This window comes from Athene cunicularia (assembly GCF_003259725.1).
Source record: "Athene cunicularia isolate RWA chromosome 4 unlocalized genomic scaffold, athCun1 chr4_part1, whole genome shotgun sequence".
NCBI lineage: Eukaryota > Metazoa > Chordata > Aves > Strigiformes > Strigidae > Athene > Athene cunicularia.
The window spans coordinates 32,181,860-32,206,745 of NW_020799098.1; the positions used below are offsets into that span (position 1 = coordinate 32,181,860).

General features: G+C 40.4%; 1 protein-coding gene across 5 annotated transcripts in view; it reads right to left on the reverse strand.

Moving 5' to 3' along the window:
• Nucleotides 1-1,987: 1,987 nt before the first annotated feature.
• The window catches only part of MTUS1 (microtubule associated scaffold protein 1), a 104,477-nt gene continuing 81,578 nt past the window's right edge, over nt 1,988-24,886 (reverse strand). For 4 of the 5 annotated variants that reach the window (XM_026846567.1, XM_026846568.1, XM_026846570.1 and 1 more), the window contains 8 exons: nt 18,755-18,821; nt 11,053-11,267; nt 10,427-10,532; nt 9,360-9,433; nt 9,165-9,260; nt 6,530-6,646; nt 5,113-5,210; nt 1,988-4,281 (listed from right to left, as the gene is read on the reverse strand). In XM_026846567.1, the coding sequence (XP_026702368.1) occupies nt 4,065-4,281; nt 5,113-5,210; nt 6,530-6,646; nt 9,165-9,260; nt 9,360-9,433; nt 10,427-10,532; nt 11,053-11,267; nt 18,755-18,821 (990 nt within the window). In that variant the 3' untranslated portion in view covers nt 1,988-4,064. Of the gene's footprint in view, nt 4,282-5,112; nt 5,211-6,529; nt 6,647-9,164; nt 9,261-9,359; nt 9,434-10,426; nt 10,533-11,052; nt 11,268-18,754; nt 18,822-19,654; nt 19,994-24,886 lie in introns of those variants that run through there. The other variant, XM_026846572.1, reaches the window with a different exon arrangement.

Sequence of the window (24,886 nt, forward strand, 5' to 3'; positions counted from 1 at the left end):
AACAAGTGGGAGATAGTGCCTGTCACCTGTTCAGACTTGTTCAACAGCACAGTGGTTCATGTGGTAGCATCCCTTCCTTGGTTGACAGTTTGGCAGAAGAAAAGCCGATGTAAATCCATTGCTGCGTTATTGCTCAAGTAGTCTCCCTCAGGTCTAATGGCTGTGTGTACTGATCACATGCAGTTCTCAAGATTGATTACAACTACAGAAGCAATGCCTTTAAGGAAGAATTTTTGGTTTTTTTTTTTTCCCCCTGCCAACATCAAAATAATTCTCAAACTACGAGAATTATTTTACTATATATTTTAAATAGCTCTTACTTGACCAAAAGCCTCCTGGGCAGGCTTGATTTTTATTTTTTTTTTTTTTTACATCAATGCAGTTGCACGCTTCCACAAAATGAACAGTGACACATGGTAAGAGAATGATGCCTGGGAAATGGAATTTCAGTGACTTGTCAAAGTCACATGCTTAAACCTGCCACTATTATTTCTCTTCCCATACCTGAGTCAGTGCTGTGCTAAGGCAAGGCAGCAGCAATGGACAGAAGGTATTTCTTTAAGTGTTCAAGAGTTATTCCAACATTCTGATAACCTTTTTAACTCCAGCACCCTGGCTGTCAGGCAACTTCAGTTCTGAAGATCAGTGGTTACTTACTGTCAAGAAAGAATTTTCTGCATGAATTGCATGATGCTACTAGTTGAAATGAAAGTGTCTTGGGTGTTTGTAATGAGAAACTTAAAGTCTTCTATTAGCATAAGGAAATGATTCATCTCAAATTTTACAGCAAATATAGTGTAACCATATGCAGGTGAGCCATGTTATGAATAGTTTGAATGGCAACAAACTATATGGTACTGATATAAATGTCACTGTAACTTCCTTTGAAACTTATCATTAGAGTTGGAACTACTAGTTAAGGTTGAGTATCTGAAGAAAATCACTTGTTTAATTGCTTGATTAGCTTGAATAGCTTGATTAGACCTTTGGCATATATTTATGGTGAGCAAGTTTCTAGCTTTTCCTGAAGGAAACTTTATGCTAAAGAAAGTACTAAAAACCACGTGAAAGTTACTGGATCAAACAAAGCCTTTGCTAACAGATGTTATTTAAGTTAAAGCTTTAAATAGTAATACTTGGAGAAAAATATTGCAAGAGTGCTTATAGATGAATTATTTAGTTTGGGACCAGTAGGACAAACACTAAACAGGTATTTCGGTAGTCTGATTTTTATATACAAGGATTTCTATATACAAGGGTTCTTAATTTCTTTGCATTAAAGAGTCCACTTGCAAGAAGTTTAGAGGTGAGGGAGCCTCCTGTATTGTGGAGGAAGGCTTGACAAATTAACCATCTTTGTATTATTTACTATACCATACTTACTTTTCTGTACTGGTAGCCTGGAAAAATCTTTCCCTTTCTGTTACACAAAGGGGTACACTATGTAGTATCTTCAAACATCTCTACACGTTCTTCTTGCATGTTTTATTTGAGGCACTAAACATTGCAGCTAAGCTAATATCCAGAGGCTAGACAACTGTTCTTGTGGCATGACCTGTTAAGATTGCTGAACTCTAGGTGGCTTTTCCTCACACAAAAATTTTCCTGAATAAGGTGAGCATTTTAGTAAGGTGAGTCCTGTAGGATGCCTTTACCAAGCATATGCACATGGGGTCCCTACATTAAGCCAACTGTACTCAAGTATTTTATTATTACAGAATTAAGCAATCTTTTTCTTTTAAACAGCTAACTCAGACTGAATCACTAATAATCACAAGCAAGCTCTGTGTAACTTCTGCCTACATTAGAGTAGCAAGGGTAGAGTTAAAATCTTCTAAGGGTTAGTTGAACATTAGTAAATTGTGCAGTGAAGCTTCACTGTTGTTGTTCTGCTGTGCTGAGCAGGTACTGGTTTTAGTATTTGGAGGAATGTTCCTCCTTAGATTAAAGATCATTTGACTTATACAAGCAGGAGAAAAGCCCTTCCATCAGTATGAAAAAAATTTATTTTTTAAGCATTCAGCTCATATACATGTGATCAAATCTCTCTGACCATAGAAGATAAGAATGTTCCAAGATATACTTTAAGGCAAGTTTCAGTCTGCAGAAGGTTTTCATAGTTAAATTTGAAACCCCTAGAAAACATTAAGTACTGACACCACTAACAAGTGGTATGTACAGTGCCCTAAAGGGGATTAAAAGAGAGCATAATGTTCCATAGAAATGGCACCCTTAAACTTGTACATTATGGAAAATTAAGTAAATTTAATGATTAAAAGTTTATTACAAGTTTACTTACTGTATGAGTACTGTTAACAGTCTTGTTTATATGTCTATGTTCCTCATTACTAGCCAAGACTTTTCAAGTCTTTGGTAGAATGGTTTGAAGTGGTTCTCCAGTCAGTTCCCTAAACACTGTCCATCCCCTTGATTCCTGTCCCCAGGCTACTGAAAAACACAGGGAAACTCGGCAGATAAGATGCAATTTGCCATAACAGTTACCACTACAGCTAGCTAAGAGCATTAGCTAAACAGCAGTATAGCAATGGTCCTGGAAGTGGCACTGCAAAACCCAAGCTATTGTAAGCATAAAGTGTGATTTGCAATACTAATTTGAAGTTGAACCTGTGTTTAGTAGGGACAATGTAGACATCTTCAAGAGGTCTGACCAAGGGTGGATTAAAGCAAGGATGTATGATTACCTTGTTGAAGCTGAAGCTCAGCATATGACGTTTCCAGAAATGCTGACACCCTCAGCCTCCAGTTCCATTTTTTTTCCCAGCTCTACAGAATCTCACATACAGGATCTTTTGCCAAATGAACTGGCAAAAGATCGATATCCTGCAGTCTAAGAGAGAAGTTCTGGCAGAGTTAGCCAGATAAATACACAGCTACCACCTTCCCTCTCTTCCTCAGGTGAATTTAGCCAAACCTGAAGAATGTTAATACAAATGCTAATGCTTAAAAAGACAAAAAGTGTGTCACCAGATACATTGGAATTCACAAATTACTTAAGATTTTTCTTGAGAACTGAGTTAAGAACGCACCTAATAACAATTATTGCATTTTTCTCTTTGGCTTTCAAATCTACATCTAGTTTATCCTCAGCAGATAGCCTCAGCAATGTACATGCTGTTTTGGGGAAATAAGTGATTCCTTTTCAGCAGGTAAGATGATAGGTCTAGGTTTCTAAACTTGCAACTCAATTAACAACCTCTGACCTTGAGGGCTACCATGGTTTTGACTATGACCCTGTTGACTTGGAAGCCAAAATCCTGCAAAATAATGTCTCCTCATAGTCCCCATAGTCCTGCATGGACTTTAAACCAAGAATCCATGCAAAATATGGCTGCAATTCAGTTTGTTTTTAAAATTAACTCAAAGTTGCATACTCAGGTCAGCCAAGACACTAATGAGTCAGTTGACAAAGCTTTTCATGCCTTTTTTTTTTTTTTTTACTGAAGCCAGAAAGATGAAGGAAACTAACCTGCAGTACTAGTGGCAGTTTCTCCTCATTCCCAGGTGAGGGTACCCTTTGCTAAAAGCATGCATACTGACAACATTATTAAGGAAGTACATGTCAATGTATAGTCTTCAGCTTTTATCCTTTATTACGTACACAGCAAAGAAGGCAGCATTAGACACACGCACAGTGTGTTACATCCATTCCATCCACAGCACACGCACACACACGCATACACACAGCCTTAAAAAAAGTGTCTGTGATAAGGAACATATTATAAAGGTTGTGATCTTTATCTCCTAAGCCCCTGAGCTTTTTCTTATAGTTAGGTGAAAAGGCAATGAACAAGTCTTTCCTTGCTCTGTAAGTGCTTTGTGCAACAATGTCCATTAGAGGTCACAAACAAGTCTTTTTGGGAGGAACAACATCAATGTCTTACTCCCATATTCTCAGTCTCTTATCACCATTTTTGCACCAAATAGTTTCCAGTTACATTTAGTTGTCATCCTCGGCTAATATAGCTCTTGCTTCTCTGATTAAAGGTAGGATTGGTTCTGCAGTTCATAAATGAAATGCAATCCCATCTTTCTCTCAAGAGATGTCATCTTGGTGATACTGTAGGACTAGAGAAGTTTCCAGAATTTCGTGGGGACTGAAGAGGCACAGATGGAGAACTGGGAGACAGTTTTCTTGGGCTGCATAGGTCACCATTGTGCAACTTCCACAGAAGTTCTTCATTTTCCATTGACAGGCGTTTGTTTACTTTTGATTCTTTCTCTAGTGACTCCTGTAAAACAGCTTGCTCTGTAGAAAGTTGCCTGCAAATATAAGGTTTACATCAGAACACATAACCCAAAGTTGGAGGCTACAGTATAGTACTTAATTGTTAAAGAAAGGTTTGAAATTGCATAAAACCCTGCGTGGCTTACAACTAAATCACTTTCTAAAAGGAGGATTTAGCATGTTCTCATCCTTGGTGGATTTAAACTAGTAGCTTGCAGAAATCAAAAGTCCCAGTCAGAAACATCCCTAAAGGCCAGAAAAAGCATCTGAAAAGTGAGACTTGTCCTACTTAGTGACAGATGCTTTTAAATGGCCATGCTGGAGCCTTTGGGTCTTGCTGGAAGCTCAGCTCTACAGAGGCTGAGTTTCTGTTTTCTTTCAACTGGAAGAATTTGCCCATCCATTTAAACAATAGTTGAAGTTAGGAGAACCTCAGACCCCTTTTATTCATGTTAAATATTGCTATTACTGAATAAAACACATTGGTCTTTTCACTGATCTAAGCTGGGGACAAATGACTCAACTGAAGTGGTTAAAAGTAAAACCAGGTTTAGCTCACAAGCCAGTAATACTTAAAGAGCCAGTCTATCCTAAGATGATATTTGAGTTGCTTTTTCTTCCCTGAAATATTGTTTTGGAGCACAGAAGAACATACTGAGCCTTTACCCCCTTACAATCTGTTCCTGTTTGTTCTTCTGCAGTGGAATGCACATTTGTGGAGGTGCAAGTGGGGAAGAAAGGGATGTGTTCTTGTACAGAGTACTACAAAATCCCCATCACTGATATTTACACAGAATTTTCTTTGTCACAGGAACACCTTCCCCCAGGTTCATAAGAACATCTAAAAGTCCACAGATATTTTTCACCTTGAAAGCTCCATATGTTTGTCCATCCGAGCTTTTAATTCTTCATTTTCTTGCTGAACCTTCTTCAGTTTATCCATTAAGATTGTGTTGTTCTCCAGCTTAGAAAAAAGGTTAGAGTTTAAAACAAACCCCATATATGCACTCATCAAGATACTATCACAGACGTTCATAATCTGGGGTTTGCAGACCTTGTTACAGTAAGTGCAGAAACCCAGATTGACACGACTGACTGCTAGCATGGCTTAATATTCTGTAACAGTCAAATTGATCCTACTTACCTTACCTGTTCACAACACTGGCACCTTGCCACTGGTGCTGATCAGATGCCAACAAGGGAGGACTGGATAAGGCATCTACTACAGTTAACCAGACATTCTAGTAACATCTGCCAGTGACAGGCAACAGTTTCAGAAGCTGTTGCAGACATAAGACTGTCTAGCAAGAACATGCTAGTGTCAAATTCAGGAGCTCCCCTGTGTAAACTCTCCCTGTTGCTCTCCTGATTTCACTTCATTGCTGCAGGATATTACCAAAAGTTAAGGAAGAACTGATTAAGTGGTTAGATGGTCCTCCAAGGGCTTCTGTACTGTGGCCAATGTCTGTCAGAAAAGATGAAGGTCTCCTAGTAATTTACTAGTAATTGTAGACCAGGGCAACATGATGCTGTACAGTACTGAACAACTGACATGAATGCATTCCTTTGTATCCAAACCTCTTTCTGTACTTCCTCATTAAAATCTTGCTTAAGCAAGTATTGCAACAGTGTTCAAAGGCCCCACCCAGGATAAGGACCCTGTCCTGCCACAAATAAGAGCATACTAAGTAATGTCAAGTTCTGCCCCCAAAATTGCCTTCATGTGGAATTCTGCACAGATCAGGAGCAAATCCACACAGCTAAACAAGTAGCATGAAGATAACAGCTAAAATGATTGACCTAAGTGAATCAACTCTAGATGAAAGCATTTATTCCATTTTGTATTTGATCCCTTCTTGTTTAATCAAGATCATTTCCATGTTAATGTTTTCCTGACAGTGCAATCTATCTTCCAGAACACTCAAGCAAATGTAGCAGGTAAGGATTTTTTCTTTGGGGAGTGAGGGAGGAGAGGTAAGAGGAAATGAAGTGTGGAAGAGGCTCCCAGTTAACCTTGTTCTAACTTAGTAGTAGTTTTTGCAAGTTTTTCAAGAAGTTAAAAGGTCATTTACAGCATCTGGGGTGAGTCCTTCCTCCTCATGACATTACAGCCCAATGCAGATCTAACTGTACCTGCAATGGGAGCACTTCCCATCATCATTTCATGTTTCCTTTTCAACAAAAAAATTAATCCTTGCACGTAAGTCTGAGCAGCCCAAGTTCATTATCAGAACATAACTCAGAGACACAGTCCAAACCTGCCAGCCCCCAAGGAAAACTCACCAGTTTTTCCATCTTCATTAGCTTTATATCCTGCTGATGGAGTTTCTCATTCTTGATCTCCAGCACCGCTTTCAAACTTTCCAGCTCCTGTTCCAGATACATGATCTGTGGGTTTTTCTGAAAGATTTCCACAGAGTTTGCTTAGTACCCTGAATTTCAGGAACAATTTAAGTAGTTCTCTGCTGTTTAGAAAGAGCAAGAAAATCAGTATGGTAATGACAGTTACTTGTTCTAGGTGAAGTCAGTCAAACAGTTTAGAATTAAAGAAAAGATCCAGTACCACTTTCTCCTCTGATTTTGTTTGTCCTTCAGTGTAGGTGGACAGTTGAAGGTGATCTTAGCAGCTGTTCAGAAAAACACTTTATGCATAAACATGAAAAACCCTCGTGAGTCAAAGGAAGGCACTAAAGCTGTCACAACAAAACTTGTTTTGCAGGAGTGCCCAGAGGCTCCCTTTAAGGCTAGGAGTTCCAAAATGTATTTTGTATTACTCATAACCCATCCCAAGAGGTAATTAGAGTGAAAATTTGAAGAGTTTTCAGATGCTGGAATAGTTCAAAAAGCACCAGAAACCTAAAACTATGAACTCAACTGTAGCTGATTTTCCCTGTCTTGAGTCTGAAGGTACCTGGCTCATAAGCAGAAATCGAAAATTTTCTGGTTTACATTCTTCTTGAAGCCTAGTAATGCAATTGCATGTAAAAATCTTGCATGGCTGTACCTCCATGACTTATCTACAATATATCAAGTTAGGACTTTATTTTTTCTTTTTTGTTGCTGTTTTCCAGGAGGTGGAGGGTAGAGGAGGAGGGCAGAGTCAGATCTGGTTTCCGCAGGACCTTTTTTCCAGCAAAAGGAACCATTACTGCAGAGTAAAACATATTCTCTACATTTCAAAGGCAAGGTTACAGGCAAAAATAAGGAGAAATAATCCAATCTCAGTCCATTTCCAGGTAGTCTGAGTGGAACATAAACAGAAATCAATGAATGATTAAGCATGTAATGTAACTAAGCATGTGTTTATAAACAAAGAAAACATGATTTAGCCTATTTGGGTAAGAATACTGGTGTACCATGTTAACAGCTTCACTGCTGCATCAGAAACCCAAGACTGAGGGCAATGCCTACAGTTTTGTGGGGTGTGGTCCCACAAGGGCAGAGCCACTACACCTCACAGGTAACAAGGGCCTCGTCACCTACTTACTTCATTCTCCTACCTGTTTTTAAGGACTGTGGCATTAATGATTCTTAAGTTCTATTTTTGAATAGAAGTATTTATTCACACATAAGAGTGGGGTGTGCTATGCTGCCTTAGATGAGGCAGCAGACAATTTGAACTTCATTCTTCCCTTTTGTGGCTTTACATGGAATCTAGGAGCTAGTGAGAAAAGTGATCCTGAAAATTGTAAATGCAGTTTAGAGTATGTTCAAAGTGTATTATTTTTTGTTTCCCTTCTCTGCCCCAGTGGTCTTAAAATGTCTTTTTAAGGTTAAATCTGAGCCACCACGTTAGCTACTCACAGCAGAACACAGAGACAGATAAAAAGACTGAAAGGCCTACACAAGATATTAGCAAAAAAGCTGAGAATATCAAGTGACATTATCTAAATAATACTGGAGAGTTGGAAATACACCTCTGTCTTCAAAGGGCAAATGGGAATTCTGGTAGTGCAGAAGAATATACTGGGTCAAATCAGTATTTTCCCATAGAGAATCCTCAAGCTTATGATGTGTCTTATGCTGTCAGGATGCAAAGTGCATCTGCAGCTATGTAAAAGCACATGACTATTGTTCCTTTAAATCAGACAACATCTGGGCATGCCTGTGGAATATAGTTCAAACTCCCAAGTGCAGTGTATAGCATGTTCTCTTTGCTATCATCTCTCCCAACCACATCAATGTATTATGGTTGCAGATTCTTCTTGCAGCAGCTCTGTCCTGCCACTAGAATAAGCAGTAAGAGAGCAAAAATTAAGTTAAATTCCAGTGAAAACTAGGGCAACTTGTATTAGAAGCATCCTAAGTGAGTTTTTAAGTGTGGAATTACTCTTTGTGGGATAAGCAATACTATTGATATTGCAGTTATTTCCAGGTAGGCAGAAAGATAAAGCATGTTTGTGTCTAACCCTCCCAGTGCATGCGAAACCTCTCTCAGAGCCCATTTTTAACCCAGGAGCACCACAGAAAGCAGCAGCCTTGGGAAGAAAGGCAGCACAAAATAGCAGAAGTTTATCTGAAGGGTAAGTCAGCCACAAGTATGAATCAATGTCTGAATAAATGCATTAAAGACTCAAGGACAAGAAGGAAGTTTTGTAGGAGTGATGTAAGCCCACACTGATTGTAGCGCCGTTACAACATTTATCGACTGGCCAGAAGAAAGCCATGGTACAACTTCTGTCTACATGGAGGTCTTCAATTTAACTCGGGCTATAACTTACACTGCTGTCTTAGATACTCAGTAGCTTTATAGATTTGTAATGGTAAGGTTAACACACAGCATTGGCGACATTTACATAAAACGTTAACAGGTATGGAGAAGCCCTATCAGGCTTGATTGCACACCTTGCATACTATGCAATAAAATAAACCCAGGCTTACAAGATCTGCTGCATTACTTTTGAAGATCAAGACTTACAAGACTGGCTTTTTCTTTGGCTATTTGTTTTTGCTCTTCTAATTTCAATTTCTCACTCAGCAAGTTGTTTTCACTTTTTAATTCATCGATTTTTCTCTGAAATGAAAGATATAGTATAGTTAGGCCAAGAATTCAGTGCACATCACCAAAGTACCGAGTTTTAGACTGTTGCAATGACTCAAAGCCTTAACAAACCTCTAGCAATTCCTGCTTCTCTTTAAAGGAATCTTCAAGCGACTTCCTTTCAGATTCATGGGCATTCTTGAGCTCTGCAACAAATTATTTTTGCAGATTTTTAATACTGTGTAAGACAAAAATCCTTTCTGAAAAGCAGCAGCACGAAAAGCCAGCCAGTACACATATGCACAGATGCAGAGGCAATGACAGCATGGAAAAGAACATTTATCAACTGATCCAAAGCATGTACAAAGTATCAGATTTACTGCTGCTTCAGATTTGTTGATTGTCCCCTCGCATATCCATTTCATTAGTTGACAGTGCATCAATTTTGAAAGCATTCATCTACATGCAACAAACGGATGAATTGACCACGAGCCACATATGACAAAAGCTGAATTTCTGAAGGAACACACAGCCAAAACTCAAACTGTGTCTTCCACAGGCTTCTAGAAACACATTTCCTTTCCTACTTTGGAGCTGCCACACAGAGCTGTGTGCTGTTCGTCTGCAGTGGAAGCGTCACCAGTTTAACGACACAAAATTATCACTGGAAACTTGGCTATCAAGTGGCCTTGGAAGGAAGATGGAAATCATCACTTAAATCAATTAGATGCAGTGCCATTTAAAACTGAGCACGCTCACCACCCCCTCCTTGAAAAACAACCTTTGCCCCAGTATACTGTAAGCAGGGTGTAATATTTCTCAACATGCCCATGACAGTCTGGAAAGCACATAACCCTACTTATACTCAATTTCAATCCTGAGGCACTCCTTATAGAACTGGGGGGATGGGAGCAATTACTTGTCAACTTGAGATTTTGAGGGCAATTCAGACATCTTTTACTGAAATAAAAAGTTATCTTAAAACCATTTAAAAAGTTTCATTCAACTATGATGGATCACAGTTATTTCTGTATATAAAATGAGACTTGTTTAGTTCCAAAAGAAGGAATTCAGGCAATGTTTTTAAAAGATAGCTGACAGCCAAGAACAATGAAATGGACATACTGATGAAAAAACTTGAACATTTTTGTTTGTGACTAACAGTACTACAGCATATATACTTGAATACAAATACTTGCCTGAAAAAGAGGATTCATACTCCTTTTTCAGCTCCTCTACTTTTTCTGAGTGGCTGTTTTCAAGTTCCAGCTTAAAATTTTCATGTGTGATATTTAAGTTGTCCACCTGCAATATGACAACGTGATTTTTTTTTCTCCCCTCACATGTGTCAACCCTTGTTGAAAGTATTGTTCCAATGCTTTTATGCAGTACATTGAGTACATTTTAAATGGTCTAGGTAGCACTTAACAGATGGTCACAGGAAAAGCTCAGCCACATACAACACTTAACAGATGAGAACAATGCCTACACTTAACCACTACCAACAGGACGTACGCATCTGTCGCACACATGGAGTTGTTGCAAAGCAAGGTCACAAGCCAGATGTGTTTCTATAAACTTTAAGTCTCAAGCTGCCTCGAGTATCCAGTGGAGCTCTAGAAGTCTCTGAAGTTTGCAGAACACAGGGAATCTCCACCACATTTAAACACAAGCTTAGTGCAGTAATATTTTTATAGTTGCAGCAAAATGGAGTTTGACATTAGATAACGTAACTCCATTATTAGCAAAACCCAGGATTCTCTGAAGGCTAATTTGTAGCTGAAAGCAATTGCTGGAGAACATTTCTACTTCAAATGTTACAAACCTGCTCCTGGAGTTGCGCTTTGTACTTTTCAGCTTCTTCAATGCAGATACTTTGGAGTTTCTCACATTCTGCAGTGTAAAACTGTTTAAGCCTCTCCTCTAGCTCAGCTAAATCGTTGTGATGTTGCTGGTTTAACTTCTGCAAAAACCCTTCATAAGCAACTTGCAGTTCATTCCTGTCTCTCTCCAATTTCTCACAAGCTGCAGAAGTGGTTACTGAAGATGTCAAAAGAAAAAAGTAACTGAATCAAGTTCAATGCAAATTTCACCGTCTGTTACAAGCATTAAAGATAGCGAACACTCTGCACAGCAACATGGTTATACAAAGACATATATAATTTATCCATGAAATGAGCACTACCTCCAAGACACATCAAAAAAATTCTTTGCAAAAGTATCAAATTTGCTGTTTCTTATGCTGAGAATTAATTGAATCTAGTTAAGCCAAGAGCCCATAAAGAAAGCACAAGCGTGACAGTTTGTCATGACATAGAAGAATGAATGTCTCATGAGAGACACTGGAGTGCTCCAATAAAAAAATTAATTGGATTTGTTACTTCACCTAATTTGATCCCATTTCAGTAGCATATTTGTCTGAGTACTTCACTTCTTGATATATAAACCACTTAGCTAAATTCAAAAGGCTTAATATCCTCAAGATCATCCATTCAGCATGTTACTCGCACTCAGATATGCAACAGAGAAACAATTCTAGCCTGACATGAACTACCCAATACAGGGCAATACAGAACTGCCAATCTGAAATGTCCTGCTAAGATGTATTTGACCAAGATAGTGAAATATGCAAGATACGGAATAATCTCAGGCAGAAAGTGCAGAGTATTAACAAAACAAAATGAAATGCTGTATAATTCTCTTCACATTTATATTAACACAGTTCAGCTAAGGAGACTGCCTAGGCTGATGTCTCCCCACACTTACAGCTGATTAAAAAGCAAAACAGAAGTTAGTAACTTGTATTTTTGAGTTTGAAATTTAGCATTCCCAACTGCAGACAGACAGGCCTTCATAGAAGGAAATATTTTCCTACTGTTGGTATAACTGGAGCAAGTGCCTTAGGCAGTTCCAACTGCACCCAAAGCCTGGAAGCAAAGTGAAACAGGACCTCTAACACCAGCGTGTGGTCACTGACCTTAGGTAAAACTGCCTCTATACAGACACTAGTGCTTAGGCTGAAAATAAATTAGTCAGATGAGTGTCTGCTTAAGAGAAAAATCAGCTAAAATGTTAATTTGATCTTCAAATACAGGAGAAGTCATGCATACATACTTTATAGGAGCTTGGCATACTGCCCTAACAGTATAAACTCTATGCAAAAGCATGCGAAGTTTGAAGGATTTTTCTCATTCTCATTGCAGCTGTGTTTGAGCCTTAAGATATATAAATTACAGTATCTTCAAGGACCGATTCCCAAAGAAGTACGGGGCTTGGCTCTAGGGAAAGCAGCCTGCCTCAAGGTACACACATGTTGGATTCCCTCTTTGCTACAGCTCAAGGGCAAGTGAGTAACTCAATGAATGATACTTGCACTCTTTTTTAAGGAAACTGTAAAGAAGTCTTGGCCCTGCTGCCATTACTCGGAACCTGTAGTTGGACTAGACGATGTAAGGGTGAGCTGTACTGCATGGAAACCAATCTGCATGTGTGTCTACCTGAATTACTTTGAACAGGAGGCTTAGCTCTGCGCTAGGTCTGTGTGAAAGATCTGCTGATCAGGACAGATTTAAGCCAAGCTGTTCATCCCATGACTGGCAACAATGCAACTAAAGGCTCAACTGAAACATACCACAACGTTCTCTGCAACCCAAGCAGATTTCAGTTTTCTATACCACCACCAAAGCTTTTTATTTCCCTATCTTTATTACTTCCACAAACTTCTATTATAACTATTATTAAGAAAAAAAGGAAAATAAGCATTCACACTTCTATCACACTGGCATAACATTATTGAATATATATGCTCATATTGTCATGTTTCTGGGGAAGAGGAAACCTCATAGGTAGGGGGCATTATTTTATGATGCAAAGAATCAGGTAGCAAGTCATGTGAAAACGTTACACAGCCAACTGCATGCAGAATGGGCCTGACTATGTATAGCAAAGAGGAGTATAGCTAAAAGGCAGGCAATTCACATGCCTCATTTGAGGTAACCATAGCAGAAACTTTCAAATGATCCCCTTCCTTTAAACACAACAGAGTAAGAAGCAAGCATCCGATTCTTTACTTGTAAGGCCAGAGCCATTCATTTGCCTCCATTTAGATAAAAGAATGTGCAGCCTATTATTGCCTTATCTTTAAATGTCAGCACACAGAACTTCAGATGATGCAAAACACTTCAGAAAAATCAAATAGCAAACCACGCCTTTGTCAAAGAAAACAGACACATCAGTTCTTGTTCAGCCAGTCTGCAATTTAGAGTTATGAGAAGACTAACTTACAAAGGTAAACAAAAACTTTTAAAACTTGCATTGGCACTTGAATGTTGTGTTTGTTACCTTGAAGGTAACGTCTGGCCTCCACAAAGCTAGAGGCTGCAATGTTTCCTTAAGATTGCAAGCCTGACTTGCCCTGCCACCCAAACAAGGAGCAGAACCACTACACAACCAGTGAACTCCCAGTATCATGGTGGGGCAAGAAACTGTGTGTGAAGCTTCCACAAAAGCACCAACTGAAGAATTGTCAATTTGAAATTATGGGGTGTCCTGTAAACCAAAGTTTGTACTCACACTTGAGATTCAAGGGTCTGCAGCAAATATTCTGCACAGCCCTATCCATCTCCAGACTGAATCATGTATTTTATGACTATACACTGCCTTGTTTTAAGAAAAGGACAAACCATGAAAAGGGCAACTAATTCCTTAATTTGGCCATTTATCCACTGCAAGGAGATACTGCAAAACTCCTTACTAACCAAACTGGATGGCTACTCAACTTAGCTTTTTCATTGAACCGGTGCTTAGTTTTGAAGAAAAATTTATATACCACATGTGCTCTTTACTTAAATAAAACATTTTTCAACTTATGTTCCCCTAGAAATTACCATAACCATAGCTCTAAGATTATAAAACATAATGGGTCTTTTTTGAATCCTAAATTGTTTTGAAATGAAGTTATCTTCATAAAATTGTTTAACTCACTCACTGGTCTAGTTATGATTTATGAAAAGCTATTAGACTGTCTGACATTTTGAAATTGAGGTCACTAGGACAGTAAACTAGCAGCATTTTAACAGACATGGGTTATGTCATGGTCCATAACACTTTACTGCTCCAACATTATATTTTCTATTGTATATATTCCGTTGATCAGTAAGTCTACTGTAAACACAAAGGCTCACTTCCATCTCTATATAGTATTTTTTTTTAAATTGTTATCTAATAATTAATTCATTTCTCAATATTGGAAATTGTTCTATCCAAACATGCTTTCAAGTTCATGACCAAGTTTTGCTTGGTCTTACTTCTATAGCGAGACTAATGGTACAGGATATTAAGCCACATTTCATATTTCTGTGCTTGGGCAAGTTGAAATGAGGCAGGTAGACCATGCTTTAAGCTACATTTAATTGGGTCTGATTGAATATGTATTTGAAGCATTCAGATATCTGCTGGGAAGCAAGTTCCTATCCTCTAATGCTGCAAACCCTACAGCACCAGCAGGCAGGCAAGTGTACAACTCAGAATAAGTCAGGCCTTGCTCCAAATAATAGTAGGTAGACATTTCTATTAATTATTTTTAAGGATCACCAAAATCTGAAAACCAAATTACATTCATTCCACCTGCCTGTAACACACAATGGTCTTTTTTAACCCAACCTCCAAAACATTTTAAAGATCATTTATTAATTAAAAATAGCATGAAGGTATTTTGAAGAAAATAGTGTTTATCAATTGTAATGCAGCAAATGGCGGGGAGAGTGAGGGGTAAGGCATTTGGCTGTACAGGATATGTGCAAGCCTCTCCAGCCCACTGGAAAAGGCTCATGAACAGCAATTTTCAAAGGCGCAGGCTGAGTCAGCTTTGCACCTGCTGTTTTGTGGCAGGACTGAGCTGGATCATGTCCAGTATGGTTGCAAAAAGGCTCCGAAACAATTTGGAGTGCAATTAATTTAGAGTAGTTTCGTACCTCTCAAGAAATATGCAGCTCTTGCAATTTCTGCTTACATAATTAAGCAGGTAGCTAGAAATAATTTACACACTAACTTGCATCTTAATAAAAACGGAAACAGGCGACAAACAGGACATCTGTACCTGCTCCAGGCTCCCAGAACTAAGACATTTACATTCAAACCACAAAGTTCAGTCTTTGTAGCTAGAAATTTTAAGGAAACCCAAGTTCACAGAGCCTGACTGTTAATAAATTTTATCTCCTTTGGAAAAGCCCATCCCCAAACACACCGTTGTTGCTAACCCTCCCAACGCATTTCCAGCTACCGTGTCTGGCAGCCGTCCACCCCACGCTCTGCGCAGCCACGCAGTCACTGCCAAAGGGAGGTTCTGGGATAGCAATGCATCTTTAAACCATTGAACAGAAAGGTATTTTGGTAGAATGGGTCATAGAATAACCCTGCAAAATGGACAATTTGACAGCAAGCCAATTTGGTTTTGCAAGGTAAATCCAGGAGCTTGGAAGCGTGCACAATTAAACTTCAAAGCAAGAAATTGAGGAGTCTAAAGTGTGCAGGGTGCGAGCTGCAGGAGACTTCACGTTCCTCTCAAACTCAGCAGTGTGCAGGGCACAGGCTACACTGAGCTGGACGCACCTGGTTCCTCTTCCTACGCTGCCTCTTCCCAAACTGCAAACCAACAGGCATTAAAACCACCACAGCTAGGAATTCACGAAACACGTACACATGTCCACACAGCCAAAACAACATTCAAACTGTGCTTGACTTTCTGAGCCAATCTGTGCCTAGATCATACTGTGAATGAAAATTTGCAGTACTTAGTGACAAAATAGCCTATGGAAATCTTAAGCTCAGCTATACCCATTTAACAGTGGCAGCAGGAAGCTGATTAGCAGGTGTATATTTAAATAGATTATTTTCAGCGAAAGCTACTGTTAAAGAATGCTCTTCTTATACCTTGTCAACAAAGGAGGTCTGGTTGGCTTACTTATTTCTCTTAGGTTTTTGAAACAAATGTTTTTAAAGCCAGATGGAATTGAAGACCTGTGTATTTTTTTTAATTTCTGTGATTAAATTCACTCCCTTTATGTATTGCAGAGAGAAGTACAGACAGGCTAGACCTGTGATGTGATTGAGACAAAAGCTGCACAAAAATAAATGCTTCACTGAAACCATGATCTGGAAACCTTACAAAGGGAAGTGAGCCTGAGGCTGCCATGCAGATGCCTCTGCAGAGCTGACCCAGTAAGATCAGCTCTGCAAGGGCAGCACACCAGCCAGAATCCCCAGCCTACAGCTCTGCACTCGGGCATCACAGATCCATCAAGCTCAGTTGCATTTGAAGTTTTTTCTAGTTATCCACCTACTGATGATCTTCAAGGTCTTTTCCAACCTAGAGGATTCTGTGATACTAAATGGCATATTCTTGCAATGGGAGTCCCACATGTGAGCTCAACAGGCTGTTAATCAAAGTAGGAAGGCAACAAGTTTATGGGAAGCTCAGTTAAGAGTGAGGCACCCTTGGAAAGAACTAGGCTTTCAAAAAAAAAAAAAAAAAACAACCACAAAAAACCCCCCAAAAAACAAAACCCCAACCAAAAAACCCAAACCCCAAAAAACACCCCACCAAAACCAACCCTGAAAGTGATAACAGACAAAAAAGTGCTGTCTAGTTTCTGGTCTGCCCATCCAAGCAGAATTTTCCCTTTCCTGATAAGTGACAAACAGTGCCTAGTTTGATAAAGGAAAAATAATATTGAAGATGCAAGCACATGGAAGAACAGACTTTCCTGCTCTAATAGCAATCCTTCTGAAATCATTTTCATGATAAACAAATGGATTTGCCCAGAAAAATCACATGTATGTACATAAAAAAAAAAATAAATCTGTATCTAGTTTATAATGTTTATAAAAAGCTTTGTAGGAATGCAAGAAGCCCATTTCCACACTAAGACTCCAGTTTTCTTGTTGCCCCTTTAGGGTGACAGAAGTGCAGCTGATGCAGACACAACCCTCCACCCTGCTGCTCCTTCCTCTGTTCCAGCACCGGTGCTCCTTCAGCCACATGCTGAGCCAGGCCAGGAAGCTTTGGCAAAACACCACTTCGAGCCCCTAGTTTTCAGCCAGCTTAGGTCCCCAGGCAGGTCAGCGCATGACTGTCCAGGCAGCAGGGCTGGCACAAGACAGGAGACAGGGACACAAAGGCAGAAGGTGGCCAGGCTCCTTCAAAGCCAGCCCCTACTGAGACCTAACTGAAACAACTGCAAAACTGCAATCCAGGTGCTTCAGCAGTAGGAAGGTTAAAAGCTACAGCTTCACAGATGCCAGACTGCGCCGAGCTCTAGAAAAGCCTCAGCTTTTTAGTACTAACCTTCCAAGACAGAAAATACTAAAAGTTTCTGCAGTGTCCTTAGTACTCTTACCTATTTAGGCTGCAAGTCTTTATCTGCTTGTGATACACCCCATTCATCCATTTCCAATTTTATGTAGCATCAAATTAAGCTCCCAGAAAGATGCATTTTAACATAACCCTTAAAACTGGACAACAGTAATAGTGACAAGTGGAGAAGCTGTGCTCTGTTGCTTCAGCTGGGGGGACAGAGAGACCACTCCCTCCCCAACCACACTTCCAATCCTGAGTAGTTGCCAAGGAATGCCTGCCTTTATTAATCGATGCTAAAAATTAAATCTGAACATTAAATGCACCATCTGCATGTAACAAGACCTACATTCACACTCAAGTTTGGCTGAGACAATACTCAACTTCTAAAGCATGTGAAAATAAACATTTCCAACTTTTCAATAATAAGTGACATAATCTGAAACCGCTCCACATGTATTACTTCTGCTTTTCTTTTTTAAAGAGGCTTCACCATAACAGAAGTGTGCTTTGGTAAAATGCTAGCTTCTCTTTCAAGTGTTACCATTTTCAATCTGATGACTTTATGCACTTCACAAGACAATTCCGCTGAGCTCCAATAAGCTATATGAAGTTACCATTAAATGCAGTTAAATTAAGCTTCAGAGTCTGCAAAAGCAGCTCCTGCACATTACAACTTAATTTCACATTACAGCTGTACACTAGGATGAGTTCAAAGATTTAATCTCATTAGTCTGACAAGCATTTCCTTCTGTTAATGTTACGCTCATTCGCCTAGAAGCCACTAAGGCAAAATGCAGATTTTGCGCAGTATATTCTACAGGTTTATGGATTTTTGCCAGCAATCTCTGGCAAGCAGTGTACAAATAAGTTAGCAATCAAACAGAAGTATATACACTGTCAGCCATCCTCCCATTTTGAAAAAAGTGAGTTCTTTGGTCATCAGACACACGTTTTGCAAGGAGGCCCCGCTAGGCACAATCAGTGCCAGGAAATTTGGTGAACCTGGGGTCATGCTGTCAGGGCTCCAGAGAAATGCAGCAATTAAAGTATCTGAGCAGAATTCAGTCAGGGAATTAAAGGACTGCCATTACAATACCAGGGCATCTGTCTTTCCACGAATCTGTTCTGCCGCATTTTTGTTCTCATCAAGAATACAAAAATAAATTCTTACCTAGTTCTCCTCGAAGGTTAAATAGCTCTTGAGATAGCTCTTTACGCTGTTTCAGTGCTTCCTCCCTCTGCAGAACAAAAAAACCCAAACAAACCCGAACAGTTGGTTACTAGTGATCTGAGCAGGGCACCTTCCAATAATTAACTTACATGTGTTCTGTAGGAAAACAAGAGGCAGGAGCAAGAAGCCAAGATATGAATCATTTAGGATAACAGTTCTGCTGTTACAAAATACACAGATGTTCTTCTGTTGTTAAGGAAGTTATACTTTTAAAACAAAGAATAGCTTTTTCCAGGATAACACTGCAATTAAAATTCTACTTTGCAGGAATTAATTATGTATTTTATGATGGGTGTAGCAACATAAGCCTCCAGAACAAATCAACTGATAGCTGTCAAGGGCACACAAGTATCGTATATATGTGAAAGAGGCATACATTAAATATTTATCTTAAGCTTACTCAAACACAAAACAAAAAACTTTGCTAGATGCTCAGTCTTCCAGGACATAAAGGCCCTCTTCAAAGTTGAATACAACCTACACCACCGCTTGCAGTTCTTAAGATAGATGACATTTCTTGTACTGAGAAAAATCATAAAGAAATCCGTGCTCAGAACGAGCAGAAGCACCCAAGCTCCGTTTTGCCTAGGAGCTGCACCTCATCAAGGGGAAGGTGGCTCCAGGCCCCCTGCCCCAGCCCCACACCCCAGGGAGATGCGAGGTAGGGCCACAGCAGAGCTGCTCCACGGCTCGGCAGCCCGCACCTCACACCCATGGTGACGGCGCGGAGGTGACAAGGTCCTGGCTTCCCACCGCCGGGGCGCCTTCACCTTGCTCACGGCCGAGCTCCCGTCCAGCTCCCTGCCGTCGGAGAGGCGCTGCGAAACAAATCCTAATTACCCTTGCTGCAGCACACTGAGAATAGAGGCACAGTTTGCCGCTAGAGCAGCCCATCTTCCGGCTCCGGCAGCCCCCGGCGCAGCCCCCCGGCACTCATCGGCGACGCGCAGGTGGCGGCCACCACCAGCGCGGCTGGTCCGGCGGCGGCCGAGCGGCAGGGCCGGACCTCGCCTCTGCAGGTTACCCCGCTTCCGCGCCGATTGCTCCCGACAGCGGCAGATACTGCAGCTTCTGCAATTGGCACAAGCAGCCAGCGACTGCTTAAAGCCACAGCCCTTCTTTTATGAAAGGCGAGCCCCAGACAGGAGACCGATCGATCTCCTCTTGCTCAAACGGCAGCCGGGACTGCGAAGGGAACACTGCCCTTCTCTGCAGATAATGGAGCTTATTTTTAGCCGGTTGGAGCTCGCTATACACGGCTTTCACACTTGATTTGTTGATACAAAAATAAGCCATGGGAGGCCTGAGCTGAATGGGAGAGCTTTGCTGCTGTGTCAATGCCCGGGCTTGCACACAGCCCCTGCACATGCAAAGAGCTTGCAAGTCACTTGGCATGCTTTTCCTTCAGCCAGGATACATTAGAAAAATTAAAAATATTGCACCAGCCCAAAAATCACTTAAGACTTTTTCATTACCTAGTACACAACTAACCATGGCAGATGAGTTCGCACACTGGCAGGACCACACCTGCACCTGGTTTTCCTCGGGAAAAACCTCACCTTTAGCGCAGGCTCTCCCGTTTGCCCCCGGTCACTCTTGCCACAGCCTGACCCCAAGGCTAACGTCAACAGCCACTCACCAGGTCACCCTGTTGAAAGCACCCTGCCCTGGAGGTGGGGATACCCACTCCATGGCTGCAGAACAAATAAAGCAATAAATTGCACCATTCTCATGTAAAAAGAGAGGGAATGAGCATCCAGCAACCAGTCACGTATTAAGGTCTGACACAAGACTAATCAAAACGAGTGACTATTAGGCTATGTCATCTGCAGCAGGTTATAGGAAGTTAGTCTGCAGCTGATAAGGCTGCTTAGAAGAAAGCACCAGCCCTTTACTAGAAATATTTGTATTTTTGACCTTGTATGGGAAAGATCTCCTTTCAGTCACTACAGTTTAAGCAGTCTTAACAGCTATTTGGACACCTGACACACTAGTAGGGACATTAAGCAGCTGCGTTGCGGTTTTACATTAAACACTTAGATTTTTACAGTGACTGTGGGCTGAGATTGAAAGCCACGCCTCATCCTCCACAATAAATTCTCAGGAGAGCAGAGAGCTGTTATTGAAAGGACTCGCCCCGCTCTTCCCTGCTCAGGAAGGAGAGATGAGTCATCTTGCTCCTGTTCAACACCAGTTCCTGCTACGGACACAGCATCCGATGATGAAAACGTGGATGCTGCAGTGAGGTATTTGAGCTGCACCCTAGCACGCTGGGACACAACCCTGCAAGGAAGTTCACTACCGCAGCACTTTTAATTTTGTGCCGTGGGCTCCTGAGGAGATTTTTCCAAAGCATTTACAGTAACCTTGTCCATTACTAAATAAGTGTACAAACACATTTAGGAGATTTATTTTGTTTTTAATGCCCCCCCTTCTTGGTTTGCATATTCTTTGTTTAGTCTAATTATATAAAAAAAAATCATCTTGAAGCTCTTTTCTTCCAGCCCACTCCGTCAGTAAAACATTCCAAATTCTCCCCTCATCCTAGTGACTGGACCTTTGGAAACATTAACATTTTGCTTCATGGTGCACACATTTTGTATTTGTTTTTAATTAAAGCAATTTGATGAGAACAGGCCATATGAGATCATAATATACTAAGGAGAGAGCCTGACACTAAAAACCTAAAATAAAAATTTATAAATCCCACTACCTGCCTTTTTTTTCATGTTTATTGCTTTCTGCTGCTCTTAAGCCCTCTTGCTTTTTACTACTGCTGTTTAACCTTGTGTCTCAATCTCCAGTTTGTCCATTCATAGTTTCACAAATCCAGAAATCCAGACAGACAACTTGTATCATCGCTGTCCATTAAAGAATATATTCAGAAAAAGTTAGCCATAGAGACTGCCAGCCTAAAATAAGAATAGTAAGTTGGTCATATGGTTAAGCAGCCACATAAAGTAGTCTGATTGGCAGTTAATTTAGCACATTTTTTTATCTAAGTTCTCTCAGAACTGAAGCTCCAGGTATAGGAGTCTACCCAAAAACCCATGAAAGTTTCCAAGACCTGAAATCTAAGTGCAAAATCACTTGAATAATCCAGTAAAGGCCGTCTTTGGTATTTAATTTAAAGGCAGGCATGCATGTGCTTTTGGCTGGAATATCAAGCAATCCACTAGTTTATGCTTCATAAGATTCTAGTTGAAAAATCAATACCAGAAATTCAAAGACCAGAATTGAGTGGAAGCACCCAGGATCAAGCAATCTTGGCACTGTTCATTTATCCAGATAAATCTGGCAATAGGGATCATCCTCACTTAGTTATCAAAGACTCAAGGAAGGTCTTCATACCAATTTAAAGCTGCTTCTGGCACAATTTAGGAGTTTATACCAAGATTACATAGGATGACTGGGTACCTATTTTTCTTGTTTCAAAAGAATCTATTGTAGGTACACAAGAAGCCCAGTCAAACTTCAGCCAAATCATTCCCCCTACCATAAGCACGGAAGCTGTAGGAAGGAATGAGAACAGAGTTTGGGGCTAAACACTTTGCCACCAGGAATAAAGTGGGGAGGTGCACATCTGCTGTCAGAGGCTACAAAAAACCCTCTCAGCATAAAGGAGACTTGGAAATTTCTTGTTATGTGAAAGATTAGGCAGTTACAAAACCTTCATGTTTGAGAGCTTGACAAGCGAGTTCAGGAGGATGTGCACCCCATAGCAAGGGTGCCTAGGAAAGTGAGGTATGTCCAACTAGAACTGGATGGCAAAAGAAGAGGTCCAAGGTAGGGGGCTGGAGAACATGACAGCTTCAGGATGACAAAAATGACCAAGTCAGGAATAGAATAAATGATTAAATTTCTCATTCGTGTTTGTGTTACTAGCAGTTACACAGCCCACTTACAGGCTTAGGAGTATTTTTCCTGGCAACCAGCTATTTTTGCTACAGCTTGAGATCAAGCAGACCAGCCCAGGGTCATTTCAGATACAAATGAGGATGAAGACGCATCAACATCTGAACAGTTTCCACTGCTCTGCTTCAAAAGCAGGAAGCTCTACAGAAGACCACATCCCAGAATGAACAAAAAAAAAGGTATTTATACCAAGCATGCAAGCAGACAACCTCCTGGCTACGTACCTATAACAAATCTTCACATAAGACAGACACAAGAGCTGAGGTTATGAGCAGTTCTCAAGCTGAAATGAGTGGGTATTCCTCAAGCTTCCCACAGCTCCTTTACAGACCCCAAATCCAAGAGCATGCAGTCTTATGGCAAACTGGCAACTCTTATTCCCTTGTGCGGACATGCAATTAGCTGGACTAAGCATCCCAAGTTTCCCAACACAGTCCTGCTGCTGGCCAGATGAGGTGGCCCTGGTGTGGGAGCCTCATGCTCTGCCTGCAAGTCAAGGCTTTGAGAGGCACAGATTGGCTGTGCATGGCCAAGAAGCCCTATCCACCTTCTGCAAGTTTTTCCTCCATGTTTAAAGCTACAAGTCCTTCCAACAGCTACTTGATGTAAAAGAGCAAACCATGGCAGAAAGAGGGTTTTGAGTATGCATGTCCAAATAAGCTAACACCTCCCACCTGGTAGTAGTTATCCACACAGCAGAGTTCATATTTTTAACAACGACACTCCTTCTGGAATCAAAATGTGTACTCTTTTGGAGTTGCACTAAAGAAAGAAGAATTCACAAGAAACAATACTGAAAAGTTTGCACTTATATACCAAAATATGGAGGGTCAGTTTGTTTTTTTCATTTCAAGCAGCTATGTCACACTAATATCTATCTGATAAGCTACCTATCACAGTTGCCTAGTCTACCCCATGCAACATCACCTCCTCCAGGAGCTCTGTACCATTTCAAAGTTCTTAGCAAGCTTCTCTCAGTTAATAAAACCCTCTCACTAAGCTTTTCATGTTCAGATTCATGTTTCCCAATCTACCTCAAAATTGTACTCATGTGAAGCCTTGTATCTCCTACAATTTAACAGGTTTAGAACAAGCATCATGCCTTGCCACAACTGAAAACTGCAACAAGCTAGTACATTGTAAAGGAACAGGTTCAACCCACTTTAAGTTCCTGAAATATCCCAGGGAATCGGGTCATGTTGTGCGACTTATCCCATGAGACAAACATACCATGCCCATACTGGAAATTTCCCCTCTTAAGGCTGGGATGTGATGTGGTCCCAGCTCAGAGAAGGTGGAGAAAGGCCCAGACAATGCTGGTACTAAGCACTCTGCGACCTGTGGGCAGGCAGCTTTGAGTTACATGCAAAGGGCAGCAACTGTACCTGTCACAGGGAGAACTAGCAGGTGGGAACAGCTCTGAACTGGAAGGCTGTAGATCAACCTTCTAGTTTTATCAGCAATACACCTTGTAAACAAGTAACTTCACAAGTCAAGACTTATGGAAGGAAAAAACATTAAGTGTCAAATATAAAAACATCACAATGCTTTTTTAAAAAGCATTTTATTACACCAGACTAAACAAAATTTGTTCAGAGTGGATAGAACAGAAAGGAAGCACTTAAACTTGTTCTACTGTCACACACAGGGTCAAATTAATTTTTCTGGAAAAAGAAATCTTTGAAATTGAATTGAAATTTGATTTTTGAAAGTAATTTGCTCAAACCACAAGCACATACTCCTAAAAATCAAATTTAGAGGGAAATACTGAACATCTTAAAAAATAATAATAAATTATGGTTATTTGCAAACCGTTCTGTAATACGAGTGCTTAGACCTTACAGGAGATGGACTTAGTTTGTATGGAAGAACAGATTATCATTTAACTATTTAATACTGGTGCAGTCTCAGTTGTTAACAGCTCTTAACACAGGATGCATCTTTCATCTGAGAAGATATTCCTCTTGTGGACAAAGCATTAGAAATTGGAGCCTACTTCATCCTTGTGCTGTACCACTCATGAAAAGATGAACGTGATCATTGGTCATACTGTAGAAATTGAGTCACATCTTTGCATAAACTCCAGTCACTCATGTGTCATCAGCTATAGCCTGGAGGTGATCATGAAGAGGTAACAAAAGGGCCATTCATATCCGC